This window comes from Synchiropus splendidus, chromosome 17 (assembly GCF_027744825.2).
Source record: "Synchiropus splendidus isolate RoL2022-P1 chromosome 17, RoL_Sspl_1.0, whole genome shotgun sequence".
NCBI classification, from domain to species: domain Eukaryota; kingdom Metazoa; phylum Chordata; class Actinopteri; order Syngnathiformes; family Callionymidae; genus Synchiropus; species Synchiropus splendidus.
The window spans coordinates 8,107,135-8,124,890 of record NC_071350.1 but is presented as its reverse complement, the minus strand read 5'-3'; the positions used below and the strand labels follow the sequence as shown (position 1 = coordinate 8,124,890).

Here is a 17,756-nt window from a genome sequence, read left to right as displayed (position 1 = left end):
TCTGTGGGCTTGCAGATGCGTACTTTTTTAATTGTTGGGGAGCATTGGTGTGTGTATGTTTGTCAAGTGTGTTTTACGTGTGTTAAACGTGTGTGTAGATGTTTAATCACGTGTTTTGGTGTGTGTCAATATGCACAGAGTTAAAGGAGTGTTTGTGTTAAGTGTGTGTATAAATGAAGATGTGTTTGTGTGGAATAACGGGTGTGTGTGAATCCTTCCAGTGTGTGATTTAATTCATACATTTAGATTAGATTAGACTTGCAAGTTAACTGTTTTTCAAGATGAATCCATCTCAGAGGAGACATGGAGAAGACTAGATTCTTGGGAACATCTCAGTCAGTGAGAGAAGGTTGCCATCACAATACACAATAAATGGCAACAACATGTCTGTAAATAAACTGCATGTCTGTAAATTGAAGTCTCCATTGATCAAAGCGACGATCTTAGAACCAAATTCTCAAAAACATCTCAGATTGGTAATGTAATACCTCACTGGCCTGTGGGTGGCAGCAGCTCCCCTGATGCGGATATTCTGCTCTGCCACCAAAGAAGACTCACGTGGGCGAAAGCAAGAAGTATGTGAACTCTTCGAATTCGTTTTTTATTTTATTATGATGTAATTCTTGTTGTTGTTTAAACTGCCGTCTAATTGATTTAACTTTCTGTTAGAACAAGATAAATGCTAGAAACGTATCAGATGTCCATCGCGCCAGTCCGTATTTACATGAGGTTTTATATATATTTCGACTAGATGTCGCTTTGTAAGATAAACAATGTTCAAACGGCGGGGTTCTCTTGAGTTTTAGTGTAATAGCGTCGTTAAGTTAGATCAGCAACTGCATGTGTTGGTTTGGTTCAGTGAGCTGATCACCTCTGAACAGTTGTGGATTTTGTCAGTCGCCATGATTTGTACCATTTAAATGTTATACATAATCGTTGTCTTCCCGCTGCTTCTAACAATATCATTATTTGTTTTCTTATTGTTTCTCTGACCCCATCAGTTTGGTCCACTGTGTTGGCTCATCATGTGAAGTCACTATCAACTAACATGGAATCTTGTTTGCAAGACAATTTACAAAACAGTTACAAATATGTGGTCAATCTAGGGACAGTAATACTAATTTCTTTCATTTTCTTAGAAGCTGTGTGACTTGTGTGTCTGACTTGATCTGTAGAAATGCCCCAAAAGTCAGCGAAGAAGAGGAGCACCAATGGTGGTCAGCAACTGCCTCCTAAACACAGCCGGACGGAAGAGAGCCACATGTCTCCTCCCCTGAACTTTGACAGCCCCGCCAGTCTGTTTGAGAGCCTCATCCAGCCCATGAGCGCGGAACAGTTCTTCAAAGAGATCTGGGAAAAGAAACCTCTCCACCTTCAGAGGTCAGATGCCAACATGGCCTCGTACTACAAGTCTTTGTTCCAGCTGTCGGACATGCAGGCTCTGTGCGCTCAGGGCCTGCACTACTACAGAGACCTACACCTTGTTCGCTGCGTCAACGGAAAGAAGAAAGTTCTAAATAAAGAAGGGCAGGTGAAGTTTAATGTCCTCAGCAAGACCATCACTCAGAACAAGGCCACTCTGCAGTTCCACCAGCCACAGAGGTTTAAGGTAAAACTGCTGCTCGGCATTGACCTGCTTTTATCGTCATAAATGAAATTCAGTTTAAAAAAATACTTTTATTTGATACCACAGAATTGTGACTACATCCTGGTGCCTCTGTTTCCTCTCTGTCAGGATGAACTGTGGAAGATTCAGGAGAAATTGGAGTGTTTCTTCGGAGCACTGGTGGGGTCTAACGTCTACATCACCCCAGAGGAGTCTCAGGGTCTCCCCCCTCACTATGATGACGTGGAGGTCCGACACTGTCCCAGATATGACGCTGTAGGAGATGAATGGAAGTGTTATTCTGTGTCTCTTGTGGATCCAGGTCTTCATCTTGCAGTTGGAAGGAGAGAAGCACTGGCGTCTTTACACCCCCACCGTTCCACTGGCTGCAGAGTACAACCTGGTGTCCCAAGAAGAGATTGGCAGCCCCAGTCATGATATCACGTTGAAAGTAAGTGTTGCTTCTCTAAATGACCCATGCAATACTTGTGTTATCAGCTTTCTCCCTTTTCTCACCAAACTTGGATCACTTCTATGAAATCTAATTCTGTTTGCTGCAGTGCAGAAGTTACAGACTCAAATTTTAGCTGCCAGTGATGTGATACACCATTTATGCCAGCACAATTTTCCACCAACTTTAATTTAGTCTTTTGTCGTTTGATTCACTGATTCACTGTTTAGTTGATATCAGGTTTTCATCACATCCTCAGCTCCCTCGTGATGCCTTGTCATTGATGCCAGACAGAGAAGACATAGTCGTCTTAACATAGTCCAAGATGCCTTCTTTTTACATGCCCAATCTCCCCAGTCTCTTTTGCACCAAATTAAAGATCAAACATGTTCACTGAAAGTGCTTTTGATAAGTTGGGATCATATTTAACTGGAGAGTAAAATGAATCCACTTGGTAGTAACACAACAATGTGATTTATTTATACATATATATTTCCCTTTTGAAGGGGAAGTGACTCCATCTTTCAGTTAATGTAATGACCACATAGCGATTGGAGGAGTTTTCAACAACTTCACTCCACAGGCTGGGGATCTCCTCTACTTCCCTCGAGGGACCATCCATCAGGCCATCACCCCTGCCGGAGTGGACCACTCAACCCACCTGACTCTCAGTACATACCAGAGAACGTAAGTCATCGCAAACATCCCATCATCTGGTTCCAGTTCTCCCAGATTTATGTCTGTCTCAAGTATCACTGACTGCTTGGAATGCTGCCGATGCTAACAGTGGCCTCTAGATGGCGGTAGAGGCTCTACTAACGTGACGCTCAAACTTACAATACGTTTAAAGTTTCTCCCTGTCCACTTTCCTTCAGGTCATGGGGTGACCTGCTGCTGGATGTGTTTCCCAGCATGCTCCTGGACAAAAGCAGGACTGACGTCTCCCTCAGGGAAGGAATCTCCAGGGGACTGCTACTGGTAAGCCCGACAGCCTGTTCTATCTATATCTATCTAGACTGAGCAGTGCTACTCTGTGGTGCAGGCACAACAAGACAAAGAATTATTGAAGATTTTATGTTCAGGGAAATCACCTAAAAATAGATCTAAAAATAAATCTGGACATCAATGTCTGATTCTATGTGTGTTGAGTTGCACAGTTCTTCGTATTTCCGGTCATTTTCTCACAATATTGTCTGCAGTCATTCATAATCATTATTCATGTCTGGATGTATGATTTAAGGGTCCCAGTGAGGCTGACTTTAACAAGAACCTAGCAAGAACTCTGAGGTCTCTGGCTGATGACCTGGAATCGGGGAAGCAAGATGTTCGCTCCACACACATGAAGAGAGACTTCATCATGAACAGACTCCCTCCCTACAGTCAGGACCAACTTACTCCTTGTGAGTGACTGTGAATTCATGGTAGCATTGCCTTCTGTTGCTTACCTTTGGTGTGTGACAGCCGGAAGAATTCCTGCACTGGAGGATGAGGTGTGTTTGACCCATAAAAGCCACATGGTGGTGACTGTGGAGTCCAGTCAGGGAGCTGCGGTAAGTTTGACCCTGAATTTACCTTTTCTTTTGAACAAATTCTCATTCATTTGGGGTCAAATGGTGACAGTTATATTCAATGTGTAATCCAGAACTAAGACACTTCTAATTAAAATATTGTTATTTAAAAACAGTTTCCTCTAAAAAAACAACCAAATTGATGACCAGCTTGAAGGGTAGTTTTCACGATGATTGTGTTTCAGGAGGGGCCTTCAGAACTGCTGGTTTTTGTGCTCCATTCGTTGAAGAACCAGAGGGAGAGTCACATGATGGGAGAGAACGATGAGGACGAGGAAGAGGAGGAGCAGAGAGAGGACATCTCCAGGGTGAACAGAACACAGAGAATGTTTTTTCCCATTGCTGATCTCAGACTGACTGAAGAAATTAACTTGACATGATGGTGTATCAGAGGTTACTGTCAATGATCTTGATTCTCTAAGAAAATTCTATTGAAAGTGGTGAATAGCGTTAATAATTTTATTAAAGAGTGAAATGTTTTTTTTTTTTGTGACTCTACAGGGTCTTCAGTTCCCCCTGTCCCACTTACAGGCTATAGAGCAGCTGCAACGCGTCCAGCAGCTAAAAGTCTCGCAGCTCCAGTTGCCCACAGATGGGGAGAAGCTGAATCTGGTGCTGGCCTTGTGGAGCGAGTGTCTTCTTCAGGCTGTCTAAGACTTCGTCATGCCTGTCTCGCTCTTGAAAGGACTCTTTTATGTTGAAAGGTTTACTGCTTTCTGAACATCATCAAGACAAAAGAGATGTTCTACGCAAATGGAATATTAAATTGTCTGAATCGTCTTGTGATGTGTCTGGTTCTAGCATATTACATTGCAATGTATTTTTATGACCTCCATCCATTATGTTTTCGACTGACTTGGTTTGTCTGTCTGTGTTCTAAATAACTTGAAAAGTTACTGACAGATTTGGATAAAATTTTCAATATTTGAAAAGGGACAAGGAGCATATGACTGAAATTTGGGAGTGACCCAGCCCTCTGTCCGGAGCCAGGAGTTTTTATTTTTTTAACATTGGGAGATTGGGCCATGTTCTTCATTTGTGCCAGATTAGTATTTGGATTCTCATTCTATTTATTTATTTATTTAGATGGATCCTTAAAAGCGCAGAGGTTGCCACTCTCTCAGTGCTTTTCGATATGGGTTGATTCTAAACTCCAAAATCTGTGAAAGTGTCATTAAGAATTATTTTCATGAGCATTTTGTTCAGATTAGGGGATACAAACTACAGTCTCCTGAAATGTGTTAAATTGTAGCAATTCCAATTATTATCATTATAATGTGACGAGGTGAACAAGGCAATTAGTATGTCTAATAATGATTAACCTGATTTTACATGATAATATAATATAATAATAATGAAATGTACAGTGAACAACTCCGGAACCGTAGAGCGCTGGATGCATACACACCCGGACCCTTTTAGCGACGGAATCACTTATTCTTCATGATAACAAGTGGAAATCAAGACTGAGGTAAACCGATTTATTCAGCTGTAATATCACTTCTCCTTTCAGCTTTTGAGCCGGCAAGTTTTTACATTTGAGAGCGTGTGGAAGTTAAATCATCGCTATAATCGATCTTATCTTAGAGCGGAAATTCTATTAATTTGAGTGCAGAAACGTACCGCGAACCAAAACAAAATGAAGAAATACTTGTTTCCTTCAGATCTGTCACTCTGCTTTGTATGGAGGGGAAAAGTGCTAAAATGCGTTCGTAAATTAGGTAATGCTACTTGCCAGCGCCACCGACAACGTCTTGTGACAATGTTAAAGCTTTAAAATAAGTTCGGATCTCATTTCTCTATAACATGTCGTCAAACAAAGTATCTTGGCTCCTTCTTTAGGCGTTGTAGGGCTTCTGTTTTTCTCTAAATGTTATATTCTAGAACGTTGTTGATGATTTCGCTCTCGTTTAGTTTACATGTGTCATATTTGAGATCCAAGAGCAACACATCCGTGGTGGAAGAGGCAGACTTTACAGCTGGGAATTACCACTACTGTTCATGCCTCTGTCTCCTCATTAGCGGCTTGTAATATGATATATAAGTATTGTGCAAAATGCAATACTCATTGTCTGAATGCCCCGTTCTGTAAACTCCTCTAGTTAGAGCAATTTCCAGCAAAAAGCCAATTGTCTACAGTTGCATTCGCCAGGACATTGTGTGTTTTCAAACTTCCTGTCAGTCATTCCTCCACTGCTGTTGTGTTTCCTCAGCTAATGTTGGCCTCCTTGTCCTCAAATATGTCACATGGCTTCAAGAGCAGCAAGCAGAGCTTCACTTTTGGACCGTGGACTGTGTCTGCGGCCAAAAACCACATCATGAAGTCAAAAGACATTGAACGGTAAGCAGTCTTCCCAACCCTTACTGGTTACCATGGTATTGTGGCATCCTTGTTCATTTTGCTGCTGACCTCAGTGAGAATGTTATAGTCAGAATTGAACATTTAATACCCCATCAGTCTTGTTCTTTGTGTCTTTCAGTTTTAAACTTGTCAAAAAAACAGTAATGGAACTGCTGTCCTTCTCACCGTTGGTTTGTCAGGTTAGCACAGGACATGAACATGCCCTCCCTTCCAGAGATGCTGTTTGGGGACAACGTTCTACGTATTCAACACACAGACGGATTTGGCATAGAGTTCAATGCCATCGATGCACTGAAGCGAGTCAACAACTCTGAGGATGCAGTGAAGGTGGCCTGTGCTCAGGAGTGGCAGGAGAGCAGGCAAGAGAACACTGGGGGCTGTATTGAGTTTGCACAAATGCGCATGTGCTGGAAGGGTTGTTGTGATTTTGAACCATAACTTGTGTTGTGTACGATACACTCATCTGTTTCTTTGAGGTGACTGTACCCTCTGCTACTCTCAGAGCGGACTCGGAGCACTCTCAGGAGGTGGTGAAGAAGTATGACTGGACGTACACTACAGACTACAGAGGGACTCTAATAGGAGAAGACGCGCAGATGAAGGTGAGTGCAGCACCACTTAAAGATGGAATGAGCTTCTGCTGCCATCACATTCTCTTTCTCTAAAGGTGAACCCGACGTCTGAGCGGATAGACATGGAGAAGCTAAAGGCTCGAGAGCAGATCATGTTCTTTGAGGAGGTTCTGCTGTTTGAGGATGAGCTGCATGACCACGGGGTCTCCATGATCAGCGTCAAAATAGTGAGTTTGAACCTTCTCACTTCTGTGGCATGTTAATGTAAAGATGGTATTGGATTTTAACACCAAACGTATGGCGGCAAATTTTCCTCCTTCCTGTAAAAGCAGTGGCTTAGCCTGCCTTGTCACTCACTAAAATCCTTTGATATTTTGTTTTCAGAGGGTGATGCCCACCAGTTTCTTCCTACTAATGCGTTTCTTTCTACGAGTGGATGGAGTTCTGATCAGGATAAACGACACACGACTGTACCACGAGGCCAGTGGAATTTCTGCTATAATGGGTCTAAGTTAATTTCACTCACTGCGGTATTGTTTTCTCTTGCAGGCTGGGAAGAGTTACATGCTCAGAGAGTTCAGCACCAGAGAGAGCAACATCGCAGACCTGGTGAGTTAGATAGAATGTCATGAGCAATGGATGGCTACTGTGTCAATTTTGAAAATGTCCATGTCGCATCAGCTTTAGATTTTCTTCTTCTTGCAGAAAGTGCCAGCCGCTCTCCAGACTGACCCCAACGAGATTGCCCAGCACTTGACTCTCAAGCTGACCGAGTGCGAGAAGCTGGAGCTCCCGGTGGACGAGTCGGAAGAGACGTCACAGTGAAGCCGCGGCATCCATCTTGCATGAAGTTTCACGAGTGTCTTCTGGCAAACACTGTTGTCTCCTCCCGTTTCACATCTGCTTCTGCTCACGACCTCCCACTCATCCCACCATTTTTTAACTCAGCAGAGCAGCTTCAAATGATTACAGTCACAAACTCCATTTTCTGTCTGATAAAAGCTGCTGCTGCTCACATGTCCTGCGTCCAGACAGTGAAAATGGAACTATGTTGTCACCACAAAAGCACCTCACTGCCTGACACTGTGAGTGGAAGGTTTTCTCCCGTGTCAGTCACACAAATGTCCAGCGGCCCGTGTTGTGGATTAATGAAAGTTATCTGATATTCAACAGTGAACTTGTAACTTGCTCCTCCTCACTGCTTGATTCACCGGCCTCAATAATCTGCATCTTAAATTCTTTGGTAAAAAACATGCTCTCATGTGCTGTACATTCAGGTGAAATGTCTTAATGTTTCCCATGATTAACTGGAAGCTCTGACACTACTGTTGTAAATCTGAAGGCCTTGTCTGATGAACTATTGCCCATATTGACTCATCTGCTGTTGGGATATGATTTATACGTTGAGTAGATTCAGTAAATGAGTCGTGGAATACTATAACTTGTTCTATTTTGTAATTGTATTTCAACTCTCAAGTATTCAACTGTAGACATCCATGATTATGTTCAACCTGAAAAGACCTGCAGCTTGTTGTCAACTGTAATGGAGGGGTCACAAATCCAAATCTACTGGCGTTATATTCCAGGCGTACCTTTTCTGCCTGGAGTTGTGAAGCACAGAAAAAAAACATTTCACATTGATTTTGAAACTCATTTTTTATGCCATGGTTCTTACTAGTGCTTTGGTCTCAATAAAGAGTTTGACCCGTGACCATGGTCAGTGCAGTGTAATGTGGTTTTCATGTGTTGCTTTCTTGGGTAAGACAGGTTCATAAGTGATGGTCAGCAAGTCTGATGGAAATTGTATCTTTAAATTATTTTGTCTACAACCACAATAATTCATTCTGTATGGTCTTCATGCTTGAAATTTTGTCGAACGGTTTTCGAAGTATTTACGTTGTATATGTTAATATTTTTCAGTGAGCTTTGAGGAAAATACTTTACTTACGAATCCTGTTCTAGAAATTATTGCTTTGAATTCAGAAAGTTTTTTTATTAAGCAATACCGACACGCCCATAATATTTTTGGTCCCGCCTCCTGGTGTAATCTGGCCCATCACAATCGTTGTCGCCGTCAAACACAACCATATTAGGTATTTCCTTTTCCTTCTCGCGAGGCGCTTGGTCACGCGGGCCCCTGCCGGGGGCGAAGCTGACAGAGAAGACGGGCAGCAAAATGGCGCATCCACAGAGGCCCCCTCTGTCACAGTCAGCCAATCAGCGATCGTCTTTCCTGACAGCTGGCCAATAGCAGCCCCCGCTTCAGTCTGAAAACTATTCAACATGGAGACAACAGTTGAAAAGCTCGAGATGATGGTGAGCGCTGTGAAAATGACTATTTGCTGTTCTTGAATGTCTGTGTACTGTGATGTTTTGATTCCCCATTCTACAGCTAATGTCCTGGGCGTATTCTGCGGACAAAAGCCAGTCTTCCATTGGCTGTTATTTACGTGTCGCTATGCATTTTCCCGGACTCAGTGGAGCCACTGTGCAGGCCTCTTTTTCCGATTGTTGCAAACCGTGTTTATAGCAGAATTGCGCTCATATCTGCGAGTAACAACACAACAAGCAACAAAATGTGCCGATAAAAGCTGCACGCAAGCGTTTCGTGAGTTCAGTGGGACGTTCTGCTTGGAAGGGAAATGGCCGCGCACGCCTAGGAGTCAAGGAATTCGGTTTTATGTCGCAAAGATTGTAATGATTTGAAGCCGCTAACTCAGCGCTGACATTAACAATTCAAGTTCTGTTTGGCAGAAGCTTTTATTAGAGGTATGTTTTGAATATCTACTGTATAATCCAATCTTCTCGTAAAGAGCAACAGTTGGTTACATTGGAATGTGGCGATCCAATGTTTCAGCGTGCATGTTTACAAGACCTGCTGGAAGTTTGATGGTCATTTGACGGCAATGCTGAAGTCGAGGTTTGACACCAGATCATATTCACGTTCAATTTCGGAGGAAGGATGCACTCCTATGGTGTTGTCTCTCGTCCCCTCATACTCATTCAAGAACAGCCAACTTCAAATGTTTTTATTAACACTTTGATGCTTGCTGTGTGTGTGTGCTTTTATTCTATATTTAAGCATTAAGACAACGTGCCCATCTACCGTGCTATTCTCAGCTAACACTACTTGTCACTGAGAATTGGAATGACAATGGTGCTCTCCATAATGCATATAAATAACCCTGCCAGCAGCATACTTGTCTTTGCATGTCATCCTGTGACACGGGCTCGAGGTATTCATGCTTTCCTTAAACCCAGAGTTTATTATATAAGATCTTATTTTTACTAAGTTGGTCACGCTTCAGATTACACCTAAATATCTCTCCTTAAAACCACATTAGTTGGGCTACTTTTCCAGCCTGATAAATAGAGGCTATTGTTTACCTGGGTGTTTATCTGAGCAGATGACATACTGTTGGCTGGTTGGCATCTAAATATCAAATTAAATTCCTGCTTAAATTACCACTACTTCAGTGGTTGAACTGAGAGGCCTTTTTGTTGTTATTTTCATTTCGATCTATGCGATTTTATGCTCATAAACTCTGACAATACCTGCCAGTTTGAAACTCATAAAAGCAGTTAACACTGATGGAATTTCTGTTCCGTGTTGACTTTTCCATTGGGGTGGTGTTTCTCCCATCTATTTTGGAAGATGTAATAAATGAATAATTGCTGCTCACATATTTAATGCTCATTTTCATATGGCTTTGTTGATTAAACTAAAAAATGACAGGACCCATTTTTAAAGTACAAATATAATCAGGACTTGAATCATGTATTTTCTTCTAATCTATAACATGTAGATAATGTGTAATATATACTGTATACACCTATATCATCATGGCTGCAGATGGAAAGACATCTTATTTCCCTGGTCCAGATCATAATCCTGTTTAGCAATATTGTATAATTAATACCTTGTGTTAAGCAAAGCCATTTTAAATGAGTTGTCAACATAGGATAACTGGCCTCTCAAATTACTCCAGTTGTTTTGCTCCAGTTGTTTTGCTCCACTTCCAGGTCTTAACTCCGCCCAGCCAGATAACCCTCGACGAGCCTCTCCTTCTGTCCAGCGCCCCTTTTCAATTGTACTACTGGTGAACTCTCAGGAGAAGCAGTGCAATGTTAAAAGGGCGTCGGCCAGAGAAGGTGCCTGCGGGATCCAACATGTTTTGATGGTGGCAGTACTGGAGCTGTTGGCAGGTGCTCTGACTTCATTGCACTACTGTACGAGACAGCGAGCAGTGCAATAGTATTGTCAAAGCATCTGAAAACTGCACTGTGGGCGAGAAGAACTCCTGATCTGATCGGCAGGCTGTGCTGACCATTCACTCCTGAGTGGTCATGGATAAAACTCTATTGTCTGTTGGAGAAAAGGTGTCACTTGATCTGACCTTATGTCTCATTAAAGCGGAGTTTCTTTTCAGTTCTCAAAGTCTGAGGCTGACCTGGACTACATCGAGAAGCGCCTCAAGCTGAACTTTACCAACATTGCTACAGAGAATGAAGGCTCCTCTGGGGTGAATAGTTTTGACCTTTCATGCTTATGGTTATTCATGTGCGATGGTGTGTCTACATTTGCTTTTGAATTCTACAGGAGAACCCAGCAGTAATGCTGGAGAACCTCCTCTCCATCAAAGCCAAGCATGCTGAACTCTGCAGCCAGGTGAAGGAGATTGCAGCAGCACAAAAGGAGTCCATGGATTCCATCAGACAGAACATGAGCACCATCGTGGAGCTGCTGCAGCACTGCCAACACAACTCTGACGCACAGGTCCGTCTGGGAAGATTCATTCATTCCTGAATGAGACCCAAAACATCCTTGGAGCTTGTAGTCTGACATTGAGTGTCACCTGTTTTTGTTGACATTCAGATGGACCTGCTGACCAAGTCACTGCCAGACTGTGCTGAGTTTTTGGGTCAAGACTCCAGCAAGGTCAGAACCACTTGGTCTTGTTGTTGGTGTGACATACATGCAGATGATCTCTATGTAACAGTGCCATCTCCTTGATCTTCCAGGGCGCTTCTGCGTCAGAGAGTCAGGAGCAGAGTAAGTAAGTGTGCTTCACTTTGTCTTTCACCACGCTCTCCCACCATGACAGTAAAAATAAAAAGCACGAGGAACCTCTGCCACTCCGAAAAATCACATTGTTTACAATCTAGAAAACGTCTATATAATTCAATATTAAATGTTTTTGACACAAGACGAATGAAGCAAAATAGTAAGTCTCCATACTATGAACGACAACGGGCACTACACACTCCCACCAATAGAGGGTGCAGAAGAGTCAAACGGATGTTCTTAGTGGACATGCAGTCGTCATGGTTACTGTAGTTCTCCAGAATGTGCCATGCAAACAAATGAGGGCACTTTCAGAAAATCTTCAGTTTGATCTCATACAACCCACAAACCTAATACTGTTTACATTAGAGTTATCTCATTGAACTTGGCAGCGATCACAAAAAGATTGTAATAAGCTGTAGAAAATGATTTTCATTATTCTGTTAGTCACTGTGAGAATAAAATCATACTTTGCTTCACAGGAAGTGAGTGTTAGTGGCTGAGCAACGCCGTGCTCCAATCGTCGTCTCAGCGCTTGTGGAAGAATCCTGAATGTCACCTACCTGCTGCAGCACCAGAGCAAAGTGGATCAGAACCACGGCAGGGACTCGGGTCTGACCCTCGAATCTTGGAGTCTCTCTGTCCTTGTCAGGAAGCCACACACATACACACACACACAGACCAAGATGACGCATCTGAAGACGAACATGAGCAAGCTGGAGACCCTGAAGGAACTCAGACGGACAATGAAGGTGAACCTGGACTAAGCTATTGACTTTGGCATTCCCCTGTGGCCCTCCCGAAAATATTTTAAATAATAAAATGTGATTTACCGCTACTTTTACCGCTACTCCTGAGTGCCCTGGTGATGATGTCCTGAATGGTTTCTATGGTGACCCACCCTCATGGCCGTCAGAGCATGACCAGTGGCATACTCACGGAGGGGAACAAGACTTCAGAGTTGAGAGACATGAGCACCAGCCTTCTATAAGCCTTGTGTTGTTCCCTTCAATTTCTGCCAATCTGCTCATGATCCCTGCAAGATTGAGTCGAGCAGTTTCAAGGAGTTGAGAGGAGCTTCAACAGCAGTAGAGGGAGCAACACGTTACATAATGAACTAAGGACTTTTATCACCGGCGGTGACCTGGAGCTTTGCCCTGCAGTTTGACTGGTTGACCTTATTGTTTCTTCAGAAGCTGTCAGAAGATTCTTGTTGACCTACTGTTGCAGCTGCTGTGACACATCTCCAGACTTCAAGGCAATAAAGTTGTGTGTTGTCTTAAACCACTAGATTCAGTCTCTTTGCATGTCAAGACTCAGCCGTCACAAGCAGCAGCTGCTTGACTGGCTCATCTGCTGGGATGTCTGAGCACCACAGTGTACTTAACAGTCTCAAAATAAGTGCTGCAGTTTGTAGTTTCTCACTTCTATTGTTCTGGATGGCACAAACTTGGTCGGGACTTTCGTCTTTTTTGTAAAGTCAAGCCATAGATCATGATTTAACTGAGGACTGAACTCCTCAAAGGTGTTCATTTAAGAATGATGTATGAGCCACAAAATTGAAATTCAGTGAATAGGATAGACTCACAATAACTCTTTCCTGGTCATAATTTAACTACAGTGACACCCAAAATGTGTTTCTCTTATCATTGCCCTACATGTATGTCATCTATTGTGCATGATATAATCTGTCTGAAATACATCCTATTCTGAATGTAATGCGCTCTTGCGGACAACAGGTAGCCCAAGCGATATACGATTCACTCGTACTGAGAACCTACACAATGTTGTTAAATCCACATTCTTTCATGATAGACACGTGTAGCATCATTTTATTTCAGTGATTCAATTGCATATGTACCTTTATAAGGTCAAGAATTCCTCCTTGCGCTCTTTTTCGAATTCGATCTTTTCATTTGACCGGAGGAAGTAGAAATTATGAGCGCTTTTAAAATGCATGTCAATTCATACGAAGCGACCGAACACCACCAAAGTCAAATGTCGTCTGACTGTCCGTTTTGGAGTGAACAAATAGAATCACTAGAAAAACACTTGGCGAGCACCGACCTCTGCCAAGCCACTCATTTGCACCCACACTGATTTTATTTATTTATTTTGACCCCACATAATGTTCTCACTTGTATTCTGTCAATTTAATGTATATTTCAGACTGCGATTATCTCAAACGGACAGCAGATGGCAGTGGCGCTACATAATTCCAACACACCAGAGAGCCACGAAGAAAAGGCCAGTGTGTGGTGAATGAACTAGAGCACTGTGAAAACGTTTGCCAATCCACACTTTGTCACCATAGTCTCATGAAAGTCGATTTGTTGCCCTAGTTCGGTTGTAGTGTTTTATAAAAACCAAAAGTCATTTAACCAATGAAGAGAGATCTAATACATAACTTCCACCAATCTGTGATTGGAGAGGGAATTTATGCCGATGGAACACAAGAGTGTAGGTGTGTTATAGAAATAAAAATAAAACTCAGTCCAGCAAAAGCTGCGTTAATCTTTCTCTACAGCTCTTCGCCACATTTCTTCTCCTGAGCGAACAGCTTAGCACACATATATCCAGAGGTAGCGGCCGCCCGACAGAGATACGACCTGATCTGCGGTGAGATGATCATGAAGGATGCTTTCATCAAAAAAAATAAATCAAATGTTGGCCGTTGACTTCACTTATTTAATTCAGGTTAGAAAAAAATATTTGTTCTTCTAGCTAACTTCACCAAGGTGTAGTACAAGTGTTCTGACTTAAGTCTCGTAGTTCACAAGCCATTTTCATATTATACAGTTTTCAGAAACATTTAAACATAAATTTAAATGAATATTTTTAAAGTGCTTATTATGGTAGAAACATCTGAATTAAAGACATTTTAAATGCAAAGTAAATTTGCATATAGATACAGATTCTTTGAGGATCTTATTAGAAGCTATGTTTTTTTACTTAATTGTATTCTACTCATCATGAACGTCATAACAGACAACTTTATTTAATCCATCTGCTCTGCAACCATATTTTTTTGGCTTCCTATGATTTTTGCTTGAACATTATTCAAGGAACATCATTCCAAAGTGGTCTAACGATAACACAAGCTTTGTTGAAGTTGGTGACTTTGACATGTTGAGGCTCTGTGTTGCAGTTAATGCGCCGGTGAAACTTTTTTCTTCATACTCAGTTCATTGACCTTAAATGCTTCTTCATCTGCTGCTGATGAGGATGGTTTGATCCCTTTGCGAAGGTTTATTATGATTTTTCTTTTCAATTCCTCATCGACAGATGTGTTTGTTTGCAAACTCTCCTAATCATTTTAAGACACCAACATGCTACTGCTAAGAGCTGTTATGGAGCTAATGTTTGATGTTGACTTTTAACATGTTTATCTTTTTATGTACATCCTATTTTTCTGATTACTATGACTTCTTAGTCTTTGTTTATTGACAATTCAGCTTCCAGTATGGAATATTGTAATAATAATAATTGAACAAAGGATTGTAATTTATCACCACTTATCATATTATCTTCATAATATTCATTGGTGGCTCAGTGTCTGGTGCAGTGGCTTCTTGAGTGTCGACTTAGGGAGACAACATTTTCTTTATTGGTCGGACCTTCAGGGTGTGGTTCTACGCATCACACCTCAGACAGTCGAGGAGTTGACTGACACCCTGCTCCGGCTCTGAAGGAAGCTCCCTCTGGAGAACATCTGCCGTGTCATCAGAATCTGCCCAGACAATGTGGGGAGTGTGTACAGGCCACATGCAACTGGACCTCACTGTGAGTGGTCAGGGGAAGTTCCGAGAATTTATCCCGAACCCAGACCTCCATGGGACGCTGAATATTCTTGTGATATTTTGCATCTTCAGGAAGAACAGCTTCTGCTATTGAATGGAATTTTGGCTGGAATATTTCCCAAGGTTTCAGATGTGTTGTTTAAGTGTTACATTTCTTCTTTTTATGAGACATATATACTGTGCTCCTGTGAAAGAGCACCACCGGTTCGAGGTGGAATATTAAGTCGGAGGCCTCACAGATGACTATAAATAATGCACTCTACTACCAACGTGGCCACCATCGGATGTTGTGTCTGTGCTGGTGATTTCATTGTCAACTTTTGGACCTGTTCAGACTGATAGACATGAACATGAACATCGTGTGTGGATGTGATGACGGTGGCATGGTGTCTAGCATATTAGATATCCATATGAATCAAGGCCCTGAACATGTAAGTCTCCCAGGAAACTTCTTTCAGCACGTCAATAATGGCCAGCTTGTGAACAAACATGTCACTGATGAGCGATGCACTCAATGAATGCCGCCTTAAAGATATTATCAAGGGAGAATATTTGGAAATATTGACACAGGAGGGCAGCTGGTGCAGCACCCTCAGCTGGTGGTCTTGCTCATGAGCACCTGGCCGTGTCCACCAAGCACACAGGAATCTCTCAAACAAATATTCCAAACCGAAAAAACTAAACAGGAAATGTTTACTCGCCACCATGTGCAACCCCTCAAGAAATGCTCAGCAGGGCATTTGAAAATAAAAAACCTCAGGTGACATGGAGAGATCAACTGGTGTCTGAGCTGGAGTTGAGTTTAGACGTGGTGTTAATGGACTCTCTGAGCCATGAATCACTGGTGCTGGCACTGATGAGGCAGAAATGGGTGTCGGCAGATGGACAGACCAAACAGGTAGAGGCTCCGTGCTTTACACAAGCCTCCACTCTGAGTCTCCCGGTGAATCCTCCACTCAAGTGCTTCTCCTTCCAGCAATATTCATCCATCAGCGATGACAGCTGTGCAGAAAGTGATAGCCCCACCATTAGAGCCAGTTCAAATAAATCCACTGATTGCTCCCATGAAAGCCACCTTCAGCACCTGAGGGAACTTTTTCCTCGTAGTTCGGAGCCAGAGGAGGATTTAAACAAACACTGATGCCGAGTTCGTTGCTACGGCAACCTGTGCAGCAGTGGAAGAGAGACAGACGCTAGTGCAAACATGCTTGTGAATAGGATGTTGCAGTTTCACTGGTCACCTTGGGACTCAGTGGATCATTCAACAGAGGGATGGATCCAAAACAGATATGGGCTAAATGTGGTCTGGGGGTCACCTGCAGCCCTTTGCATGCATTTGTACAACCCTCATCAGGTCAGCGCAAAACTACAAAATAAAATGTACTGATATTGTCAATCATTATTGTTTGAAAAAGTATTATAATGTTTTTATAAGGTACTATATTCCTTATAGTATATTCCTTCCCCACATTTCATGTGTTTATTTTTCTTCCCCCATAGCTATTAATAGCAGATATCTTTATTATTTAATTATATTATTTATAATGAGTGAGGCTCATTTTAACATTATTTCTTGTCCCTCAAAATTATTTATTTTTTTTAACCCATAGTTGTGTTGCAAAGATAAACACCACCGAAAAAGATTTATAATGAGAATCTTTCAATAACATGAAACAATATACAATATGTTAATATATGATTTAAAATTATGTTGTAAATACAGTTTTCCTGTCGTCTCCTTGTTTCTTGATATTTGTGGAGCACAATTAAAATTAAATGTAATATTCTTTACCTGATGTCTTTTGGTTTGACAGCCCCTTATTACAATCCGAATATAACGTGAGAAATGATGGGAAATTAATAACTCTAGTATCGAGCCAAAAGATAAGAGTAAAGAGTAATATTTCACTTCCAATGCTACAAAAGCTTCAGTGAGTTGGAAGAATACACTTGAAAATCAGCATCAAATACCACATTATTGAGGCTTTATAAACTCTAGTAAACATGTAAACATTCAGAATAAATATGTAATATAAACCAAAATTATATGAATTGTATCTTCCTACAGTACTGTAGGAACCGATAATGTAACTGTTGTAAGCATGTGTCGTCTTACTTATATGTCATTTTTATTTTGTTTCCCATTTCCACATTATTCAATTTAGTTTTGGTACTCAAAGACTTGTTTGACTATTGTTTATTTTCGCGTTTGCTTCCTCACTGTCAAAATGTCACTCGTGTGGTGCCATAAATGTAGAGTCCTGTTGAACATAAATACAGTTAAATAAGTGACCTAAAGGAGATTTGCAGACGGTCCCTAAATCAGGGTGCT

At 41.8% G+C, this 17,756-nt stretch overlaps 2 protein-coding genes across 3 annotated transcripts; both read left to right on the top strand.

The window, feature by feature from the left end:
- Positions 1–462: 462 nt before the first annotated feature.
- On the top strand, positions 463–4,402 carry riox2 (ribosomal oxygenase 2). Its single transcript, XM_053847541.1, has 10 exons — positions 463–575; positions 1,176–1,609; positions 1,736–1,855; positions 1,929–2,057; positions 2,641–2,744; positions 2,933–3,035; positions 3,298–3,457; positions 3,519–3,607; positions 3,811–3,933; positions 4,127–4,402. The coding sequence occupies exons 2-10, from the start codon at positions 1,178–1,180 to the stop codon at positions 4,277–4,279; spliced, it is 1,413 nt and encodes a 470-aa protein (XP_053703516.1). The 5' UTR covers positions 463–575; positions 1,176–1,177; the 3' UTR covers positions 4,280–4,402.
- A 603-nt stretch (positions 4,403–5,005) lies between these two features.
- tiprl (TIP41, TOR signaling pathway regulator-like (S. cerevisiae)) lies at positions 5,006–12,462 on the top strand. 2 transcript variants are annotated; one of them, XM_053847039.1, is made up of 13 exons: positions 5,006–5,096; positions 5,839–5,966; positions 6,167–6,346; positions 6,490–6,589; positions 6,655–6,786; positions 6,944–7,039; positions 7,109–7,168; positions 7,265–7,267; positions 10,990–11,082; positions 11,160–11,336; positions 11,436–11,498; positions 11,582–11,612; positions 12,107–12,462. In XM_053847039.1, exons 2-13 carry the CDS (start codon positions 5,842–5,844, stop codon positions 12,118–12,120), a joined length of 1,074 nt encoding a protein of 357 aa, XP_053703014.1. In that variant the 5' UTR covers positions 5,006–5,096; positions 5,839–5,841; the 3' UTR covers positions 12,121–12,462. The 2 variants fall into 2 exon arrangements, with proteins under 2 accessions (XP_053703014.1, XP_053703013.1); XM_053847038.1 differs by lacking the exons at positions 6,944–7,039; positions 10,990–11,082; positions 11,160–11,336; ... (1 more) ...; positions 11,582–11,612; positions 12,107–12,462 and having other exon boundaries at positions 7,265–8,263.
- Positions 12,463–17,756: the final 5,294 nt, after the last annotated feature.

Bases quoted from the DNA above. Each gene is read 5' to 3' on its own strand.
- riox2 (XM_053847541.1), top strand. From the start codon at position 1,178: ATGCCCCAAAAGTCAGCGAAGAAGAGGAGCACCAATGGTGGTCAGCAA. The intron at 1,610-1,735 runs GTAAAACTGCTG...CCTCTCTGTCAG, and splicing joins ACCAGCCACAGAGGTTTAAG to GATGAACTGTGGAAGATTCA. The intron at 2,058-2,640 runs GTAAGTGTTGCT...TTCACTCCACAG, and splicing joins GTCATGATATCACGTTGAAA to GCTGGGGATCTCCTCTACTT.
- tiprl (XM_053847039.1), top strand. From the start codon at position 5,842: ATGTTGGCCTCCTTGTCCTCAAATATGTCACATGGCTTCAAGAGCAGC. The intron at 5,967-6,166 runs GTAAGCAGTCTT...TTGGTTTGTCAG, and splicing joins AAGTCAAAAGACATTGAACG to GTTAGCACAGGACATGAACA. The intron at 11,499-11,581 runs GTCAGAACCACT...TTGATCTTCCAG, and splicing joins TGGGTCAAGACTCCAGCAAG to GGCGCTTCTGCGTCAGAGAG.